Below are 18294 nucleotides of genomic sequence, written 5' to 3' on the forward strand. Positions count from 1 at the left end.
TTCCTCCTGATTCCTCCCGGTTGCATATGGACGAGTGTAACCTCCAATTCATTGTCTAAGAGTGTGACCAGAAAATAATGTTTAATAACCCACTCCTCTGAAATAAAAGGCTTCTACTGACATTTGTTTTACAACAAGTGTGATCTGCATTAATAATTGGATATTTTTATTGTCCCCTGTGCATATGTTTTCATATTTGTTGTTTGGTGTTCTTCACACCTTTCAGTGCACTTGTTATTTTATAAGCCCCAGCAGAAAAGGTTTTCATATTTGTTCTCATGTTTTTCACACCTTTTAATACTTTCCTCTCATCTTTAGAAGCGATAGATGTAGTTTTCACTGTACCCATGGATACATGGTGTAAAAAGCTCCCATTACAAGTAATAAATCTCATTGTAGACCTATTGGACATCAGAATATGAACATTACAATAAGAATAATAGTTAACACCACCTTTCCAATACTTATCTTTCCTTTTCCTAAATATAAGGAAAGATAAGTATTGGAAAGGTGGTGTTAACTTTTCCTAAATATAAGGAAAGATAAGTATTGGAAAGGTGGTGTTAAGTATTATTCTTATTTTAATGTTCAGATGTTCCCATGTCGGAAAAAAATCGTATCTTGTGTTTCCACATCTCTGTTGGTAGTTTTTATTAGTATATTCAGTAGTACGTTTTGTTGCTTTAACACGTTCATTTTTGTTGTCCCCCTGCAGAAACGTCTTAGTGAGGTTTTACTGTATATAAATATTTTTGCAACTCATTCTTAGGAGATACCTTGTTTTCTGTTTAGAATTTTTTTAGGAACATTGAGAATCTTCCACATCCCAAATGGAGCAAGTCGTGAAATTCAAACCTATAGACGTTGTTTCTCCATAGTAGTACTGTCAAATATGATATCGCTTCCAAATCACAAATCACATGGAAAGACCAGTGAAACATCAATGCAGTCCTCGTAGTTTACTGAAAATTTTGAATCTTGTTTCTTGTTAAGATATTATTTTCTCATTTTCACACCCAGTAGAAAATTATCCTAGTAGCAAACTTCCTTTTCATTTCATCTTGTTACTTAAGGAATTTCACCACACAAGTTATATATTGTAAAGTGGCCTTGCAGTTAGTCACGCAGCTTCAAGCTTGCAATTTCTTAATATTTCAAACCACTTTGAAAAACCTATTTGTTGGCAACCCTGTATAACCCATTGGCATATTGATTTTCTACTCTTATGCATGCCCACGATTAGTATTTAATTTATGCTAATCACAGTTCATGAGAACTATGTTAGTTATTACAGTTTTCTTATTTGGAAAAATGAAAATCCACACAGTTTCCAATCATTCGACCGGGTCAGGAATGGAATGATTGAAGACCCCCATCTAGTTGCGAGGATAGGAATTCTGCTGGCTGCCGAAGTCTGTTACACTCCACTGGGGCAATGATTAATGACTGACAGATGAAATCATGTTGGAGAGAATTGCTAAAATGAAAGAGGACAGGGCAAACCAGAGTACCCGGTCTGAAATATGTGCGCAAAGCTACTCGTGCTCGGCTCCACGGTTGCGAGTCGTCAGGCTACGTTATGTTCTGCGAACAGTTGCATGGTTGGGAGCCGTCAGTATATGCCAATGAGTTAAGACAAACATACAGTATAACTCTGATTTTGGTTATCGATTTAGCATAAACACGCAATTAACGGAATAAATCTCAAGTCTTGACAATTATTCCATAGGAACAGTGCAATTTTATATTTGATTTAACATAATTCACATTAAGGCAAAACCTGCATTTAGCTTAAGGAAATGTTAACATTTTCAAGCATTTATTTCTATTTATGGTTATGGAACATTAAGAATCTATGAAAAAGATGTCATAAGCTTGCTGAGGAGGATTCAGGGCAGAGGAAGAATTTAGAATGTGGCCGCTTAGCACTAAAGTGAGATGTCAGGCTCGAATACACATCCGACTGTGGCCGCTGTAGTACAGTATGAAAGAATCCCATTGTAATGACTTTCTGACCCCAACGTGGCAGGTTCGATCCTGGCTCAGTCCGGTGGTATTTGAAGGTGCTCAAATACGTCAGCCTCGTGTCGGTAGATTTACTGGCACGTAAAAGAACTCCCACGGGACTAAATTCCGTCACCTCGGCGTCTCCGAAGACCGAAAGAGTAGTTGGTGGGACGTAAAGCAAATAACATTATTATTATTATTATTATTATTATTATTATTATTATTATTATTATTATTGTTACGGAGTTATCCGTGGAAGTCAGAGGTGAAAGAAGGTGCGGGCTGGAATGGGTCTAACTACAAGTTCGAACGATGAATTAAAATTTCAATAAAGGTTATATTTTTAAAACTTAACAATGGTAACATAGAATTTTGAGCGTACAACAAATAACAAGTTAAATCAGGTACACAATCAAGAAGTCCAAGATTAGAGAAAAATTTAACCAGTTTCCACTAGGGGAAATAACAAAGAAAATCAGGTACAATGCCGCTTTACAAGAAAAGCACCAGTTAAGTGGTCTTTACAAATTCTGGGCTACGGGCCCAAATTCATCAATCCTTGAGCTCTCAGCTCACAATCACAAAATACCAAAGGGCAGAAAACCCTTAATTACCTGGAGCTCTTGCTCCCGCTTAATAATACCAGAAAGAGCAGACCTGCTCTCAATTTTACAAGCCTATCAAAGGCCACAACAAACTTCACTTCTATCTGCCCTCAAGGCACACAAAGAAACAGGGGTATTTAATACCCAACCTACAGGGCCTTCGCATGAAGAAAACAAAACATCAGGTTAAGTTACTGGCCCAAAGTACAGAAAGGACTGGAGGCGTGAGCTTGCACTCCTAAATACACATTTTAAAACCTAAGTGGCTCTAGGGCGATACACAGGGGCTAATCCCAAGCTAGGGCGGTGACTCGTATGAGAATACTTTAATACATTAAGGAAGAGAAGAAACGGTTATGAAAACGTAGTCACCTCAATTTCAAATATGAAGGGGAGCTCGAGAGGGTAAAGCACTCTATATCCCCGCTTTACAGTAAAAGAGATTTGTAGTTTTTACATAGACTGAAAAGGAATTTACATTTTAAAGAGATGGGTTACATATTAAAGGTTTCGAACCCTCCCCGAGAGTTAGACTGCTGAGCTAGCAAGAAATAAAGATGTTAAAAGGCCATTACCTTGTTGAAGAACTGCTGTCTGAAGGAGGCGCCCATCCCCTGCTACATATTCACACACTGAGTTAGATGTTATACGAGTGGCCCGGAGACAAGAAAATCTTTTTATACCCTCGTGGAAAATTCGAGACCTTTCAAGAATGAGTAGACACACCCCGTCAATTTTTATTGGTTGACTAATAATTACACATGGAAATTCGAAGAAGAAAGCAATGATTGGAGGAAAATTCATTACAGAAATTACTGATTGGCTAAATTCAAAACAGGCGGAAAGAAACGATTAATGTTGCCAACCCACAAACTGCTGAACAAAATTTAGTAAGGACAAAACTTATGAATACAACATTTCTCCCAGAAGGTACATTCCTTTACACCAGAGTGCGTTATCATAGTTCTAGGTAGAGAACTCTGTTAGAGTCTGCCCACACTTCTTGATTAATGAAAAACAAAAGCAAATCAAAAACACCCAGTGACATCTTCTGATAAACAGTAGAGTTAGTTCAGTTTTTAAAGTTCCGAGCTTCTCCTGTAGAGGAGTTTCAATTGGAGCAAGATTTGAACTTGCGTCGTAGAGGTGTACCGCCCGGTACAATTATTATTATTATTATTATTATTATTATTACTATTATTGTAATGACAATATTATTATACCGTTCAAGTATTAATCTGTGCAGTATCCTTTGGTTACCATGAAAACCATTTCTCCGATTCATCCGATATTAATTACAGGCAAATTTGGGCGTGTTAGTTTTTTCGTTATCAATATTCATACAATCCTCTCCAGTGTTTATATTCAGAGGTGCTGTTGACGTCAATTAATAATGCCTTACAACTTCAATTGGTGTAAACAAACATTGGAAGAGCATGTTTTTGAAATAAGTGGACTGACAGCATTTTAACACTAGAGTAATCTTCAGCACAAACAGTACAAAGTTTTTAACTACAGTATAGTGTGTAGGGTATGTAGATATCTCCATTTTATTGCTGTCGCTGTGCAAATAATCTGTGATGGTGCAATTTAAGACAGGCAACAATTTCTGGGAAAAGGTGTGCTTTCTCCTGAAACCTACTAAATACTGCATGTGCTATCTATACTCAGCTTGTGTGCATCTCAGTCACTGCTGTATTCCAAAACATGAGGTTGTTGTCACGATTCGACATAGAAGGATCAAAAGCACTGTCAGAATCACTCGCATACAGTATAACCTTGATTTTGCGTGGTCTGGATTTAGCCTAAACCTGCATTTAACAAAAGAAATTCCAGTCCCGAAAACTATTCCGTAAGAGCAATTCAATTTTATATTCAATTTAACGTAATTCATAATATGGCAAAACCCGCATTCAGCGTTATGGAAAAGGAAAATTCTCAAATATTTATTTCTATTTGTTTTGGGTATGGGACATTAAGAACCTATGAAAAGACGTTATAAGCTTGCTAAGGATGATTCAAGGCAGAAGAGGAATATAGAGCATGGGCACTTGGGGCTAAAGTGATATGTCGGACTTGGATACACATCCGACCGCGGTCGCTGTAGTAGAAGAAGACCCCTGTTTTAATGACATTGTTACTATAACCTTCGAGAATTCATATATTAATCTGTGCAATATCCTTCGGGTACAATGAGAACCCTTTTACTGATTCATCCGTTATTACAGGCAAATTTGGGCATGTTAGTTTTTATACGTTATCAATGTTTATACACACTACTACAGCGTTTATATTGAATGCAACCGGTCATCTTCCATATCTATTCCTCGCTAAGACGAAACGCTGGTTAATACAGCAAACGCCTGAAAAGCCTTGCATCTGATCTGTTTTTTGACATGCTCTATTGGGGAAAAAATATCTAATTCCCTCCATGGGAACTTAGAATTTGCACGCATGAACAAGTCAATCTTGAGCAAGTCTGAGGTCTCCTCATAACTCCGACTGATGTAAACAAACATCGGGATGATATGTTTTCGCAATAAGTGCAATGACAGCAGTTGTTAACTCCTTAGAAATAAAGGCTGAAGCAACGGACAATCAAAATGGTTTGAAACAAAGAGGGGTGTCCAACAAAAAAGTGCACTGTCACCATTCCTGTTCGTAATAGTAATGGATAAGGTCATCAAATCTATCAAGAAAATGGACAGTGAACCAAACACCCTGGTATTTGCTGATGATGAGCTTTTATGGGGAGAGACAGAAGCTGAAGTTCAGAAGAAACTTAATGAATGGAACAACACATTCAGAAATTTTGGACTGAAGATGAGCAAAACAAAGACAGTGGAACTGACTATCAGCAGGGAAGGAACAAGTTCAAATATATTTCTGGAAGGAGCAAAAATCGAATCAGCTTCCCACTTCAAGTACCTTGGAAGCACAATCTCAAAAGACAACACTGTTAGGCAGGAAATACTCAGCAGGACACAGAAAGCATCAAACTTCTACAGTCTAGTCAGAAATCTTCTCTGGGACTGCAAAATACCACAAAAAGTGAAAACAATCATGTACCACACTTATTTCGTACCAGTCCTCACGTACAGTTTAGAGACATGTACCCTACTAAACAAAGACTTCAGTAGAATCCAAGCAACTGAAATGGGATTCATTAGACCATGAACCAAACTACCAGAAAGGACAAGATCAGAAGTGAAATGAATAGGAAAATAGCTGGTATTGAGGTTCCTATTACCAGTGTCATAAAGAAACGCAGACTTCGGTGGTATGGGCACATAATGAGGATGAACAGGGAAAGACCTGACAGAAAATATTTTGACCTTAATCTCGTAGGAAGAAGACCACAGGGAACACCAAGAAAACATTGGATAGAGACTGTAAGATCAGATGTGGAGGAGAGAGGATACAAGTGGATGTACTGGAACAGAAGATGTATGAAGACAGAAGATGGCGAGGGCTTGTACACCACACCCGGGAAACTGGAGTTGGGAAATGATGATGATCCAGAATAATTTTCACGTGTCATGAGTTTCAGGGCAACAGTTTAAATTTGTTCTTGCAGGCTTGAATTATTCGATCAACAGGGGGTAGTAGCCTCCTTTTAGACCCAGTCACCAATGTGTTAATATATAAATCAAGGTTAAAATCAACATGGGTGTCCAAAGCGATCTGTTAAACACATTGACTGGTGAAGCTCTGCTAGAGAGTTATGGTTGAGCACCCTACATTCATGAAAAGTTCAAACCTACGCAAATTTTAATGAAGTATACTGAAAATTATAGTTCTAGAAGGAATATTTTAAATTTAGACTGAGTGACTGACTGACTGACTGACTGAGACTACAGATTAGTGAAGTTAGAATATCTTGACTCCAGCCTTGGTCTGTTGAACATACAGTTGATGTCTCTGAACCCTTGAAATGCCAGGTTGAAAGTTTTCTCAACTTGCCTACAATTGCAGGCACCATGTAACTTATTCTACAAATTCAAGATACACGTGCGGTAATTAATTTAAGTGTATATAGAATTTAGATATAAATGTAGTTTTTTAATAATAAATTTTTACCAGGCGAGTTGGCTGTGCGGTTAGGAGCGCGTAGCTGTGAGCTCGCATCCGGGAGATAGTGGGTTCGAATCCCACTGTCGGCAGCCCTGAAGATGGTTTTCCGTGGTTTCCCATTTTCACACCAGGCTGTACCTTAATTAAGGCCACAGCCACTTCCTTCTCATTCCTAGGCCTTTCGTGGGCATCGTCGCCATAAGACCTATCTGTGTCGGTGCGACATAAAGCAAATAGCAAAATACAATGAAATTAAAAAAATAATAAATTTTATTGCGTACAGTATGCAAAATTTGCATATTACATCAAGTAAATTACAATTCACTCAAGGAGGACTTTGTTCAGAGCAAAATTGATTCAGAGAGACTGTTCTGTTCTTGTTCTTCATTACGTGATATGTATCACACTGTTCATTGCACAATACACATTCCTGTCTGGCCCGGTGGTAGGATTTCTTGGCACAGATACGGTGGTGAAAGCCGTGTATTGCAAAGCGTCACCAAATGTCTCAACTCGTATTCCTCTTTCATCCAATCCTTATCAGTGCGTCTGTACTGTAAAAGCATTCCTCGATCGAGTCCCTTTTCTCTTGTAGTTCTTGTAACGGTTCCTCGTATGCCGGAGTTCACTATAGAGGCATTTGTAGTCTTAAATTCTCTATCAAGAAGTTTTCCCGGGCTAAACCATATAAGTACTGGGATTTTTTTTATGCCTTCTGGATATGATTCGGATCCCTAGTTCATTCTCGTACATGGCAAAGCCAGACTGCATATTGCAAGCTTTACTAAGAACCTCTGGGTGTCAGGGCAACATAACGTGCTTGTAGTGGATGAACTTTGGTGCTAGACCCTTAAAAACCACATGGCAAACAGATTGGTTTTGTAGAAGAACACTACTGTATTTACTCAGGTAATTTTCCCACTTTTTTTTTCTTTCATATACACCCTAAAAAAAAAAAAAATAGTGGAAGGAAAATTATGTGAATTTAAATTTGAATGTAAAATACTGATGGAATTTCACCACTTTTTTTTTGGCAATAATGTGCAGGTACTTTCACCTGACGCCATCTAGGCTGCTTGTATGTCAATTTGATGATCCATTTTACTCTACTAGAAAGAAGAGTAAACTGGATTTCTCTTGCACAATCTGTCAGTTTTATTTAGTTTTGGTCGGGTAGACTCCACGTATGTCATGAGAGATTTTTTACATGCCCTACTTACGGGAGCCGTTTGTCGAACAGGCAATCTATATCTCTTGCCCTATTGGGGTTGTCATTCTTGTACGTCCGTGGGTATAACTTTAAATTGCCCTACATGTGACCCCTCGGTGGTACCAAGATAGCAACTACATTGGCTGCTGGACCTAAAGCTTTGCTTTATGGATATCTCAGCGATCAGAAGATATTCCGATATGGGACCATGTTTTGACCTCTGTGACAAAACGGGACAGAAACGCATATTCTTCCTCACGGTACCACTGCAGATGACTCAGACATGATGCCATTCTGTCAGTCATTTGTCCCTCTGTCAGTTGATGCGGAACCCACTGTGTACAGATTTTGCGGAAATGCAAGTGATCCTTGATATGGATATGCATGGATCCATGGCTAATGCTGGCCTGCACAAATTTTTTCCTCTGTGATTGATAAGGCCGTCAGTCCGTCCTATCACATTAGGAGTAACGGCTTGATGGGCCTGTCCTGGGCGTGCATTGTTTTGCAGTGATGTGCGCCCTTCTCGGTATTTCCTATGCCACTCATGCACACTCATCATGGACATGCAGTGTTTGCCATACACAGCAGATACGTGATGAGTTCCATGTACTCCAGCACCCTCAGTCACCAGAAAATGAATCACACTTCTCTGCTCTTCTTTGCTTGCCTCCATTTCTACAGCTGGACGAACACTAGACCAGTCCGTGCAACAACAAAGACAACCCGACAACTCCATTCACCTGTGAGTTGTCACTGGAAGTAACCCAACAACTCCGTTCACTGTGAGTTGTCACTGGCAGTTCTACCACAGCGATGGCAGTATCGATATGCAGCAACAGTGTAGCCACCTTTTGTGCGGAATGTGTGTATGGCGGGTGTTCAGTTTTCATTTGACTGCTTCTTGTATATTCATGAACGTAAGACTTAGCATTGATGATAGCGATAGTGGACATGCATAACGCAGTTGGCCGTTATCTGTTTCAGCACCAAAGACTCTCTCTGAGCTGGCTGCCCGTTCTTTGTCAGTTATGTTATACTGTTTGCGTGTATAGGTCTTCAGTTTAAGTCTCACGTCGTTATTTCTCAGGATCCTCTTCTCTTCTTTGTTTTCAGTTTGTTGAATTGTCAAGCCTAATTCATTTAAATCTTCTTGGACTTCTTTGTACCAGTGATTTTTAGTTTTACTTTTCCAGAAGTAGTTGAATAAATGTTTGAGTATCCTAATCTCTGGTAGTCGTGATATGTGACAGTAAAAAGCAACTCTTCTTTTCCGCATTGTATCTATTATAGACTCAGTCTCCTGGTATACAGTTTCATTTTCGGTAATCGCCATTGTCCATCTACTTGGTGTTTTTTGTTCAGAATTGTTCTAATGATTCGTCTATCTGTTTTCTGTAATTTATCTGTAGTTGATTTCGTATTCAAATTGAATAAGGTTTCACTAGCATAGGTTGCTTCAGGCTTAATAACGGAGTTGTAGTGTTTAAATTTTGCATTTATCGAGAGAGATTTCTTCTTGTAGGTTGGCCAAGTAATGTGTTGTGCTTGTTTTAATTTGGTAATTCTATTTTCAACTGATATTTTCTCTTTTAAGTTCCAAGTTGTTATCTCTCCAAGATATTTAAGTTTATTAACAACCTTAATTTGTTTGTTATTAGTCAGTGTGATAGGTGATGTTTCCACTTTGAAGGACTGAGTCCTTTAAATCATAAAACTTGTGTTTGAGCAGACGTTTAATATTGTACTAGTCTTTGAACGTGAGACTCGATAAGAAACCCGTGTGTGGTGACTGGTCATACCAAGCTAATTTGACACAATTCTTCACAACTCCTATACATATTAAGCGTGTATTAGGAGGAAACAAAGATGCAGAAAATGCGACTGGTTCTTTCAAAATCAGCACAGGAGTTAGGCTTTCAGTATGTCAGCAAGACAACATGTAAATGAAGTTATACCTGAAGTGAGAAATGTAACAGTTGTAGTAGGCCTACAACCAGGTGAAAGAAAATTCAAAGCAGAGCGGTTTAAGGAACTGCCTTGGTTAGCATCTGATGGAACTACAGATATGGCTCAATGTAAATTTTGTGCTTTGCTTGCAAATTCTTCAGATCAGTATTTGAAAGTAGTAACAGGTTTTTCAGGGCCATTTCTGTTTGGTACGTTATGACCCCTGAGGATCATGATTGACTTTTTCGGCATGTCTTCTTTCTCTCATTCCTCCTCTTTCTCTATGCTTCCGTGATCTGGATCCTGGTGTCCTTCCATCTGTGACATTCCACAAGCTTTCTGTATTTGGACCTATCCTGTACTGTCATCAGTGGATATTTTTCCTTTGTGTCAATAGTCTCCCAGTCTTCTCTGACTTCCTTCATCCACTTATTTCCAGTTAAGCAGGTTGCATTGCATATCTTCTTCGCCAAGGATGGCATCGTTTGTCTTTTCAAAGGAGATTTGTAATCCAATTTTTGCTGCTATTTGTTCTATTTCTTCAATTTGGAGTTTAGCCTCTTCCACACTACTTGCAAGTAGCACAAGGTCATCTACAAATGCTAGACAATTGAGTTTGATATTTTTGCCAATCTTTATGTTTGGCTGACATTTCTTAGACCATTCTCGCATGACTTTCTCCAATGCACAGTTCAACAGTATTGGTGAGAGACCATCCCCCTGTCGAAGTCCAGTCCGGATTTCAAATGATTCGGACAACTCTCCTCGAAATTTAACTTTTGCTGTAGTGTTCTTGACGGTAACACCAACGAGATTAATGAGTTTCTGGTGTAACCCAAATTCTTTAAGGATTTTAAGTAATGACTCACAATGAATACTGTCATATGCTTTCTTGAAGTCAACAAAAGTGATAACTAGCTTTTTGTTTCTCATTCTTTGATGGTTCATAATCCACTTTAGACTAATGATTTGGTCAGGACAGCTTCTTCCAGGTCGAAATCCCCCCTGATACTCTCCAAGTTCTTCGTCGAGCTGTTCTTGAATTCTCGCGAGGATAATTCTAGACAGGATCTTATATGTGATATCAAGTAGAGAGATCCTTTGTTAATATTAAAGATTTGATAACTGAAGGACGTTGATCGCACCTTATTTGTTTACAGTACAATCAAGCGGCGTTTCAAAGAAAATAGGTGTCTGGTCCACGTTGCCTATTGTGAAAGTATATGAGTTTTTCTTGCGTAAATTGATCACATGTTTGTGAAAATTCAGAATTTTATCTTCATAATCTGTTGGAAGACGCTGCACGATGGTAGTTTTTCTTCGAAAACTATGGCCGTGACGAACATAAAAACGTTAAAGCCATCCGCGGCTAGCTTTGAATCCCGTAGCACCTAGTTCTTTTGCAATTGATTGGGTTTTAAGTTGGCACATTACACTTGTAACGGCACATCTGAATTGTCTCTTTTCATTAATATACGCACATAATCTTGCTTCAGTCTCAGGAAACTTTGCTTTCTGTCCATGAAATGCCCGGCGATTACTACTAGTTTGCTGAAGCCGTAATTAATTTTTTCGCCAGTTACGAATATAACTCTCGTTCATGTATATTCTTTATGCTGCATGATTTCCAGTTTCTTCTGCATCTTTTATAATCTGCAGTTTTTCTTTGGCAGTGAAAGACCTATAGCGTGTACCTTTAATTGTCATCTTGGAACACGTGATTCACTTCAACTGACGCACACAGAAGAATGTCACTACGGCCCATGCAAGATAGGCGCATTCCACCATTCCCAGACGCTTGGACATTCTAGACGGCATGGCCTGGAGGGTAAAGGCCGGCTAGCGGCATGCCAGACGGGAAGTGCTGTCATCACCTGTTGACAGGTCGCTGAGACGGGGACCATTTATAGCCTGCTTCTGGCTGAGGCAGCGGCCACCCTGTCATCTGAAGTAGAGCCGTGAAAAGTGAAACAGACGATTACACCGGAAAGACTCCAATTTCCTAATTTCTTATTTTCAGCAAAATAAGAAATAAAGCCATGATGCATCATTATGCAGACTTTTTATTTTCATTAACATTAAAATATAAAGTCTCGTTTACTAACGTATATGTAGGATTGTCAGTACTATACGCAAATAAAACCCGCACCCCAATTTCTTACCCCAATTCTTTTTTAAAATGTGCGGGGATTATTCACGTAATTACGTTAATATCACTGTTCAGAGCATTTGGCAACACAGTGCTCCCCCATCTCTATTCAGCACCACATGTTGCTAACTGTCAGAACAAACTTGCTTTTTCATTTTTAAAAATATCTATGGGACTGTGTCTACACATTGGGAGTTGTATAATATATTTTATGTTGGTATGTTGTTATTTTATGTACAGATAAATTTTTGGTTTTGGTGTTATGCCAATGGATTCCTTTGCAAATTGCTTGACCTGCCAATATATTTTTGTCGACCAGTGTGCTCTGTTAATGTTATTGCATGGGTTATGTTTTAGCACTCATTCACTTGGTTTTATTCATGTTGCTTGGTTATTATATTTTGTTTGTAATTTTCTTGGCAGCTGTCATTTTCTCTTCTTGCTATTATGAAATTTTCCAATTTCCAGACCAATATTGACCACGTCAGCTATTGATGGCGACAGCATGCTGAAGTAATAGGCCCCACTTTTGCGTCAAATATTAATGACCCACAGTCTTGATACAACAAAAATGAATTATTGCATGTCACATTATTAAGCCAGTATGACACCTTCTTTTACATTGCAAATATTTCTGTATTGAAATAAGGAAATACAAAATATTAGATCCCAATTCAACTGATAAAGCAGGTTGGCAACACTTGCTATCTGTGTGATGTTTGTAGTGCTAGCTTCACACTTTTGACCTTATATTATTATAGGTGATAAGTTTCTAGGACATCAAATTTGTTATATGTTAGTCAGCAGTCCACTTAAAAGTAAACATATCATTGGTGTAATGTTAGTCTAGTTTATAAGCTTATATGTGTAAGAATTTTTAAGCTGTTGTGTTGTTTGATAACATTTTGAAGTAAAGAAATACCAATTTATCATATACAGTGAAACCTCGGAATGCGAGTAACTAGGTCTACGAGTGTTTTGCAAGATGAGCAAAAATTTAAAATAAATTGTAATTTGATAAGAGAGTGAGGTTCCGCAATACGAGCATCATGGATACCTATGTTTTCCCCTCCCCTGTGCCTTTGTTGAATGGATGAACAAGGTCTTTGGTCCTGTAGTGGAGAAATACCTTTCGGAAAATAATCTGCCGCTCAAAGTCTTGCTGGTTATGGACAATGCTCCTGCTCATCCTCCAGGCCTTGAGGCTTGAGGACGACTTACTGGAGGAATTCAAGTTTGTCAAGGTTAAGTTCCTTCCTCCCAACACTACTCCACTACTCCAGCCTATGGATCAGCAAATCATTTCAAACTTCAAGAAGCTATACACCAAAGGACTTTTTCAGCGATGCTTCAAAGTGACCGAAGGAACAAACCTTACCATCTGAGAGTATGGGAAAAAGCATTTCCCCATTGTGAATTGCTTGAAGATCGATAAAGACTGGGATGGAGTAACCAATAGAACTCTCATTTCCGCTTGTGGAAAGCTGTGGCCTGACTGTGTTCTTGGACGTGACTTATAGGGGATTGTTGGTGAAAATGAGCCGCCGATTGTCAATGAAATTGTGTCCTTAGGGAAGACTATGAGGTTGGAGGTGAATGACGTGGACATTCGAGAGCTGGAAGAACATAGCCAGGAGCTGTCCACCAACGAACTGATGGACCTGTATCGCGAACAACAGGAGGAGGTTATGGAGGAGATCTCGCGCGGGGAAGAGGAGGAATCTCTCACTTCAACTGAGATTCGGAAGAAGTGCAAAATGTGGGAAACCGTGCAAAATTGTGTAGAAAAGCACCACCCGAATAAGGCTGTAACAGTTTTATGATGAATCAATTCAATGACGATGCAATGTCACATTTTCATGAAATCCTCAAAAAGAGGCAAAAGCAACAGTCATTGGAGAGGTTCCTCATTAAACTGCACGAAAAGGGAACAATTCCAGTGAACCAACAGATAGCAGTGATTCAGTTAGTTAAATTCGTGCTACTCATTAACTCTTCTCATGTCATCTCTTGTCTCCCTCACACCAACAATGATTCTATTGTAAGGTAAAGTGCAGTTCAATTTGTTTTAAGTTATATTTTGTTTCATAAATGGTATGCGAATAAATATTTTTGTGTCGTGGACGAATCATCCGCGTTTCAATTGTTTCTTATGGGAAAACTTGCTTTGATATACGACGCTTTGGATTACAAGCATGTTGCTGGAATGAATTATGCTCGCAATCCAAGGTTCCACTGTACTTAATGCTTAAGGAAAAGATTTACCCGTAAAACGTAGGAGTTTTACTGAGTTGTGTACTAATGATGCTTATGCTGGTATTTATAATTTTAAAAATCAATGTGGATGGCTGTGGGTGTTGATGTTTTGCTGTGCTTCAGGCCCGTGGCCACTTGGTTTCAGAGTTGGATCCTCTGGGCATTATGTATGCAGATCTGCACAGCACGTACGCTGATCGCAAAGGGGCACCACATGAACTTGTTGTGCGCCAATATATGTTGGGTAAGGGGGATGTTGATGAAGTTATCCCGTTAATTGTCTCACTGCCCCATCAGTGCTTTGTACCTTGTATTTTCATCAGTGTTAGGATAATATTGTAGTATTTGCTACTTAGGTGTTTAGAGTATATATACATTATGGTGATGGTTTTCACTTTAGTGCGTTGGTTCTGTAGTTCAAATCAGTTTTGTCCATGCTATTTTCATTAAAGCAGTAAGAACTAAAATTTCTCTCTTGGTTTATTTTCATATACAGAAAATTGGCGATTTTTGTTTTAATATTATGATCTTGTATTAGTGAGTTTTCCACCAACATGACAGCTGTGCAAACTTTGAATACAAATGTAATGAAAAAATCTGCTGGTGTAGACTTTCAAGTGTTGTCTTTTTGACTAGTAGGCTGTGGACCAATTTTTTTACACGTGTTGGCGTTTCACATCTATTGTACTCAGAACGGCTCTACTTCTAAATTGACATTTTGGCAGATTTTGGTTCTGTCTGGTGGTTATGCGCTGGAGCATAGACGTCCAACCAATCCCAAGCTGCCATTCATATCGATTTATATCGGCATAGCACGATCTCGAAACCTAGTTGCCAACTCTAATATTTACATTTACCACGTGGTTAACCTGTCTCGCTCGGCGTGTGTGGTATTCGGTACGGTTCGCGATCTTTGACATTTTCCTTCAGTAATTACTGGTTTTTTTTCATATTGTTGGAGGGTTCCAGTGACTCTGAGATCAGTGGAATGTTCACTTTGTAGGCCATAACCTCCTTCCCGTGCCAGCCATTAGCGGTGAGTGATGTTTTATTTCCTCATTCTCTTTTATTCTTAATAATATATTCTCTTTTTAGTGTCAGATGTTGTTAGTAAGTGTAGTTTTTGTGAATTTGTTTTTAATCCATATTCATTAGTTTTCTGAGTACGGTATCACATTTTACAAGGGCTATTTACCACGGTCGTATTGCTTCGTCTGTTATCGCGGGCCTAGCGCGCTGGCAACAGAGGAAAGGCGATGCTCATTTGTTTTGCTAAATTTCAATTTAGAAGCAAGGCCGTGCAGAGTATAAGTGTGTTGGCTAAGTGGTATGGGTCTTGGAGTTGTAAGCTTGTATTAGAAAATGGGTAGCTCGAACATCACCCTTGGAAGCCTAAAATATATTTTCTGCAATTTCAGTTTTTCACACCAGGCAACCTTAATGAAAACCACTGGTACTGCCTTCTTCTTAGTAGCCCTTTTCTTTCTCATCATCATTGAAACACCTCTGTATAGTAGTACAAAGACACTTGCAAGAAAATAATTGGCAGTCAAGACAGTCTAGTGGTCAGATGGAGTTGTCTTCCTATGAAGGAGGTGAATGCATTTATTGAATATATCTGAGAAAATTGTACTGTTGCTGAGCTATAGGGAGCGTGCATGGTACAAGTAACAGAGCGCTCTGGCTGAGTTCCGAGAATTAATACGGTGAGAGTGCGTTCCGCTGTAAGACTTGCTTCATAGTTACGGCAAAAAGTACCGTTGCATTTTGTCGTCAATATAAATATGAAGTAATGCTATGGAGGTTGTAATGCTGTACATATAAAAATACGTTTAAACCTGATACAGGGTGAAATGAATAACAAATTGTAACTATCTCATATCTATGAATCTGGGAAAACTCAAATTTCGCGAGTGTGATTTCCGGTGAAATTGACTGTGCTTTTGACAAGCTATTGATGGGCAGCATTTGGTAAGCAAATAAACAGGAATTCAGTTGGAATAAGTAGATAACACGTCATGCTGCTGAGCAAAGTTCTGATAAGATAGATTTATACGAGTGGAATATGCGCAGGGGTTACAGTTCTACGTTCTTTATTATTGGTGGCAAGAAATTTGCTAGCACACAAGCTACGTAAACAATGTCCCTGGTATACGGAAACAGATCTTTAGGAATATTTTTTCGATATTTTGAAAATTTTCACCCTCTGTATGCATCTGTCAACATGAATTCGCACAATTGCTACACTCTGAGTTTGTAACACTTCATTTTCTGTAAATCTCCCATTGTGAAGAAAAGGCGGCATAACAAGTAAAGAATGAGGTGACTATGTTTTAATACGTGGGAATCCTTTGTTGGCTAATATAACGTCCCCATCACTCAAAAGATTTAGGAAGCCTGAATTGTTAACAATAAAAGTATCATTAGTTCTTCCACCATAACAAGGGAAAACAAAAACAATAGCTCCATTTGGGGCCGCAGCTAATAAAAATTTAAATGTATAACATGACTTGTACGGACAATACATGTAACATCTCTCATGTAGTCTTGCTGGCATTTCTGATTTCATTTCTGTGCAATCTGTTATAACTCGTGCGTCAGGATAATGTGTTTTAAAAGTGCGAGGCAAAGTATTTTGCACGGATAGTTTGCTAGGCCAGAAAATAAAATTAGAAGTGCGTTTCCGAGAGCAGTAAAAAATATTCGCGCAGCAGTAGTGCAATGTACACCAAATATGACTGCCAAGGAAGCAAAGGTCCAATTTCATTTCCATTCAAAAGAGTAAACAAACATCGTTATTACTTATATCTATAGACACTCTAGAAACAAAGAAAGAAAATAAAAAACTGAATGTTTCAAATGAAACACTTAAATCCTTCTACTGTGCCTCACTTTTTATGCTCTGGTATCCATGAAATCCTCTGCATAATTATGTCTGGGGGGGGGGAGTGTTGGGACCACAACTTTTATCCACCTTTTCCGAAATACTTGGAGGTACTGTGCTTGAGTAGCACAGTGTGCCTACATCATTCCCACTATAAACACAAGTGAATTAGAAAGTCGTTGCTTCAATCTCAAATGCTGCTTGCACTGACTTATGTAGTTTTTCACACACTCATTTTTCACAATAAATTCATGAGTTTCCTGATTAGAAGACGTATGTATATTTGAGCATTTCATTCGTTTACTCGCTCTTAAAACCGGGATACATCACATTCTCTTTTCGGTTTCTTCTTATAGCTCTTATGAAACACAGATGGTGATGGATGATTTTCAATATTACTTGGCTTTCCTCCAACAAAATGTTCACTGCAAATGACGGAGCATTTGGTGGGTTCCGATGGAGTTCCATCTGCACTGAAGTGCAGGAAAACATTATTATTATTATTATTATTATTATTATTATTATTATTATTATTATTATTATTATTATTATTATTATTATTAGGCTTAGTCAAGACACGTGCACATGGAAGGACATGAATGTAAACATACGAACCCGCTGCAGTGCATACTTGAAATGAAAGTGTACTTAAATGAATGTGTTCTTGACTTGGCATACCTAGTATATTTGAAATGTGTGATTTACGTCACAAATAAAATAAGGTAGCCTACTGAACTTATTGTATCCTTCCCACAGCTGAAATCCACTTCCTGCAGCTGCCCGATTCCTATGGACGAAATGTGTGAAATGTAATTCCTTTTCCATGCGTGTTTCTTCGTGTGTTGTGGCAGTTCACTGCACAACAGTTTCTATTTGATTTAGTCATTTTGATACACTACTACTACCACAATTTCACACCCACAGTTACACAGCCTGGACTGACCGCTCAAGACAAGATCACCAAATTGTTACCGATTTCTTCCGCTAGAATGTAATAGACAAGAAAAATGTTCCACCGATCAATACATTTATTGTGAATGAATTATTGCACTAGTACCGGTTTCGACCTATCTTGGCTATCATCAGCTAGCACACAAATTTACAGTCGTAGGACAAAATTACAAAGATGTTACGTAAGAGCATCCGGATGTCTAATGAA

The 18294-nt window shown here is 38.6% G+C and overlaps 1 protein-coding gene across 7 annotated transcripts in view; it reads left to right on the top strand.

The window, feature by feature from the left end:
- The window catches only part of Ogdh (oxoglutarate dehydrogenase Nc73EF), a 314890-nt gene that overhangs the window by 13324 nt on the left and 283272 nt on the right, over positions 1 to 18294 (top strand). The window contains exon 4 of one of the 7 annotated variants that reach the window (XM_067134984.2): positions 14375 to 14495. The exons of the other annotated variants lie outside the window; for them this stretch is intronic. Within the exon in view, the coding sequence (XP_066991085.1) occupies positions 14375 to 14495 (121 nt within the window). The remainder of the gene's footprint in view (positions 1 to 14374; positions 14496 to 18294) is intronic. 7 annotated transcript variants of the gene reach the window in all.

Source organism: Anabrus simplex, chromosome 1 (genome assembly GCF_040414725.1).
Source record: "Anabrus simplex isolate iqAnaSimp1 chromosome 1, ASM4041472v1, whole genome shotgun sequence".
NCBI lineage: Eukaryota > Metazoa > Arthropoda > Insecta > Orthoptera > Tettigoniidae > Anabrus > Anabrus simplex.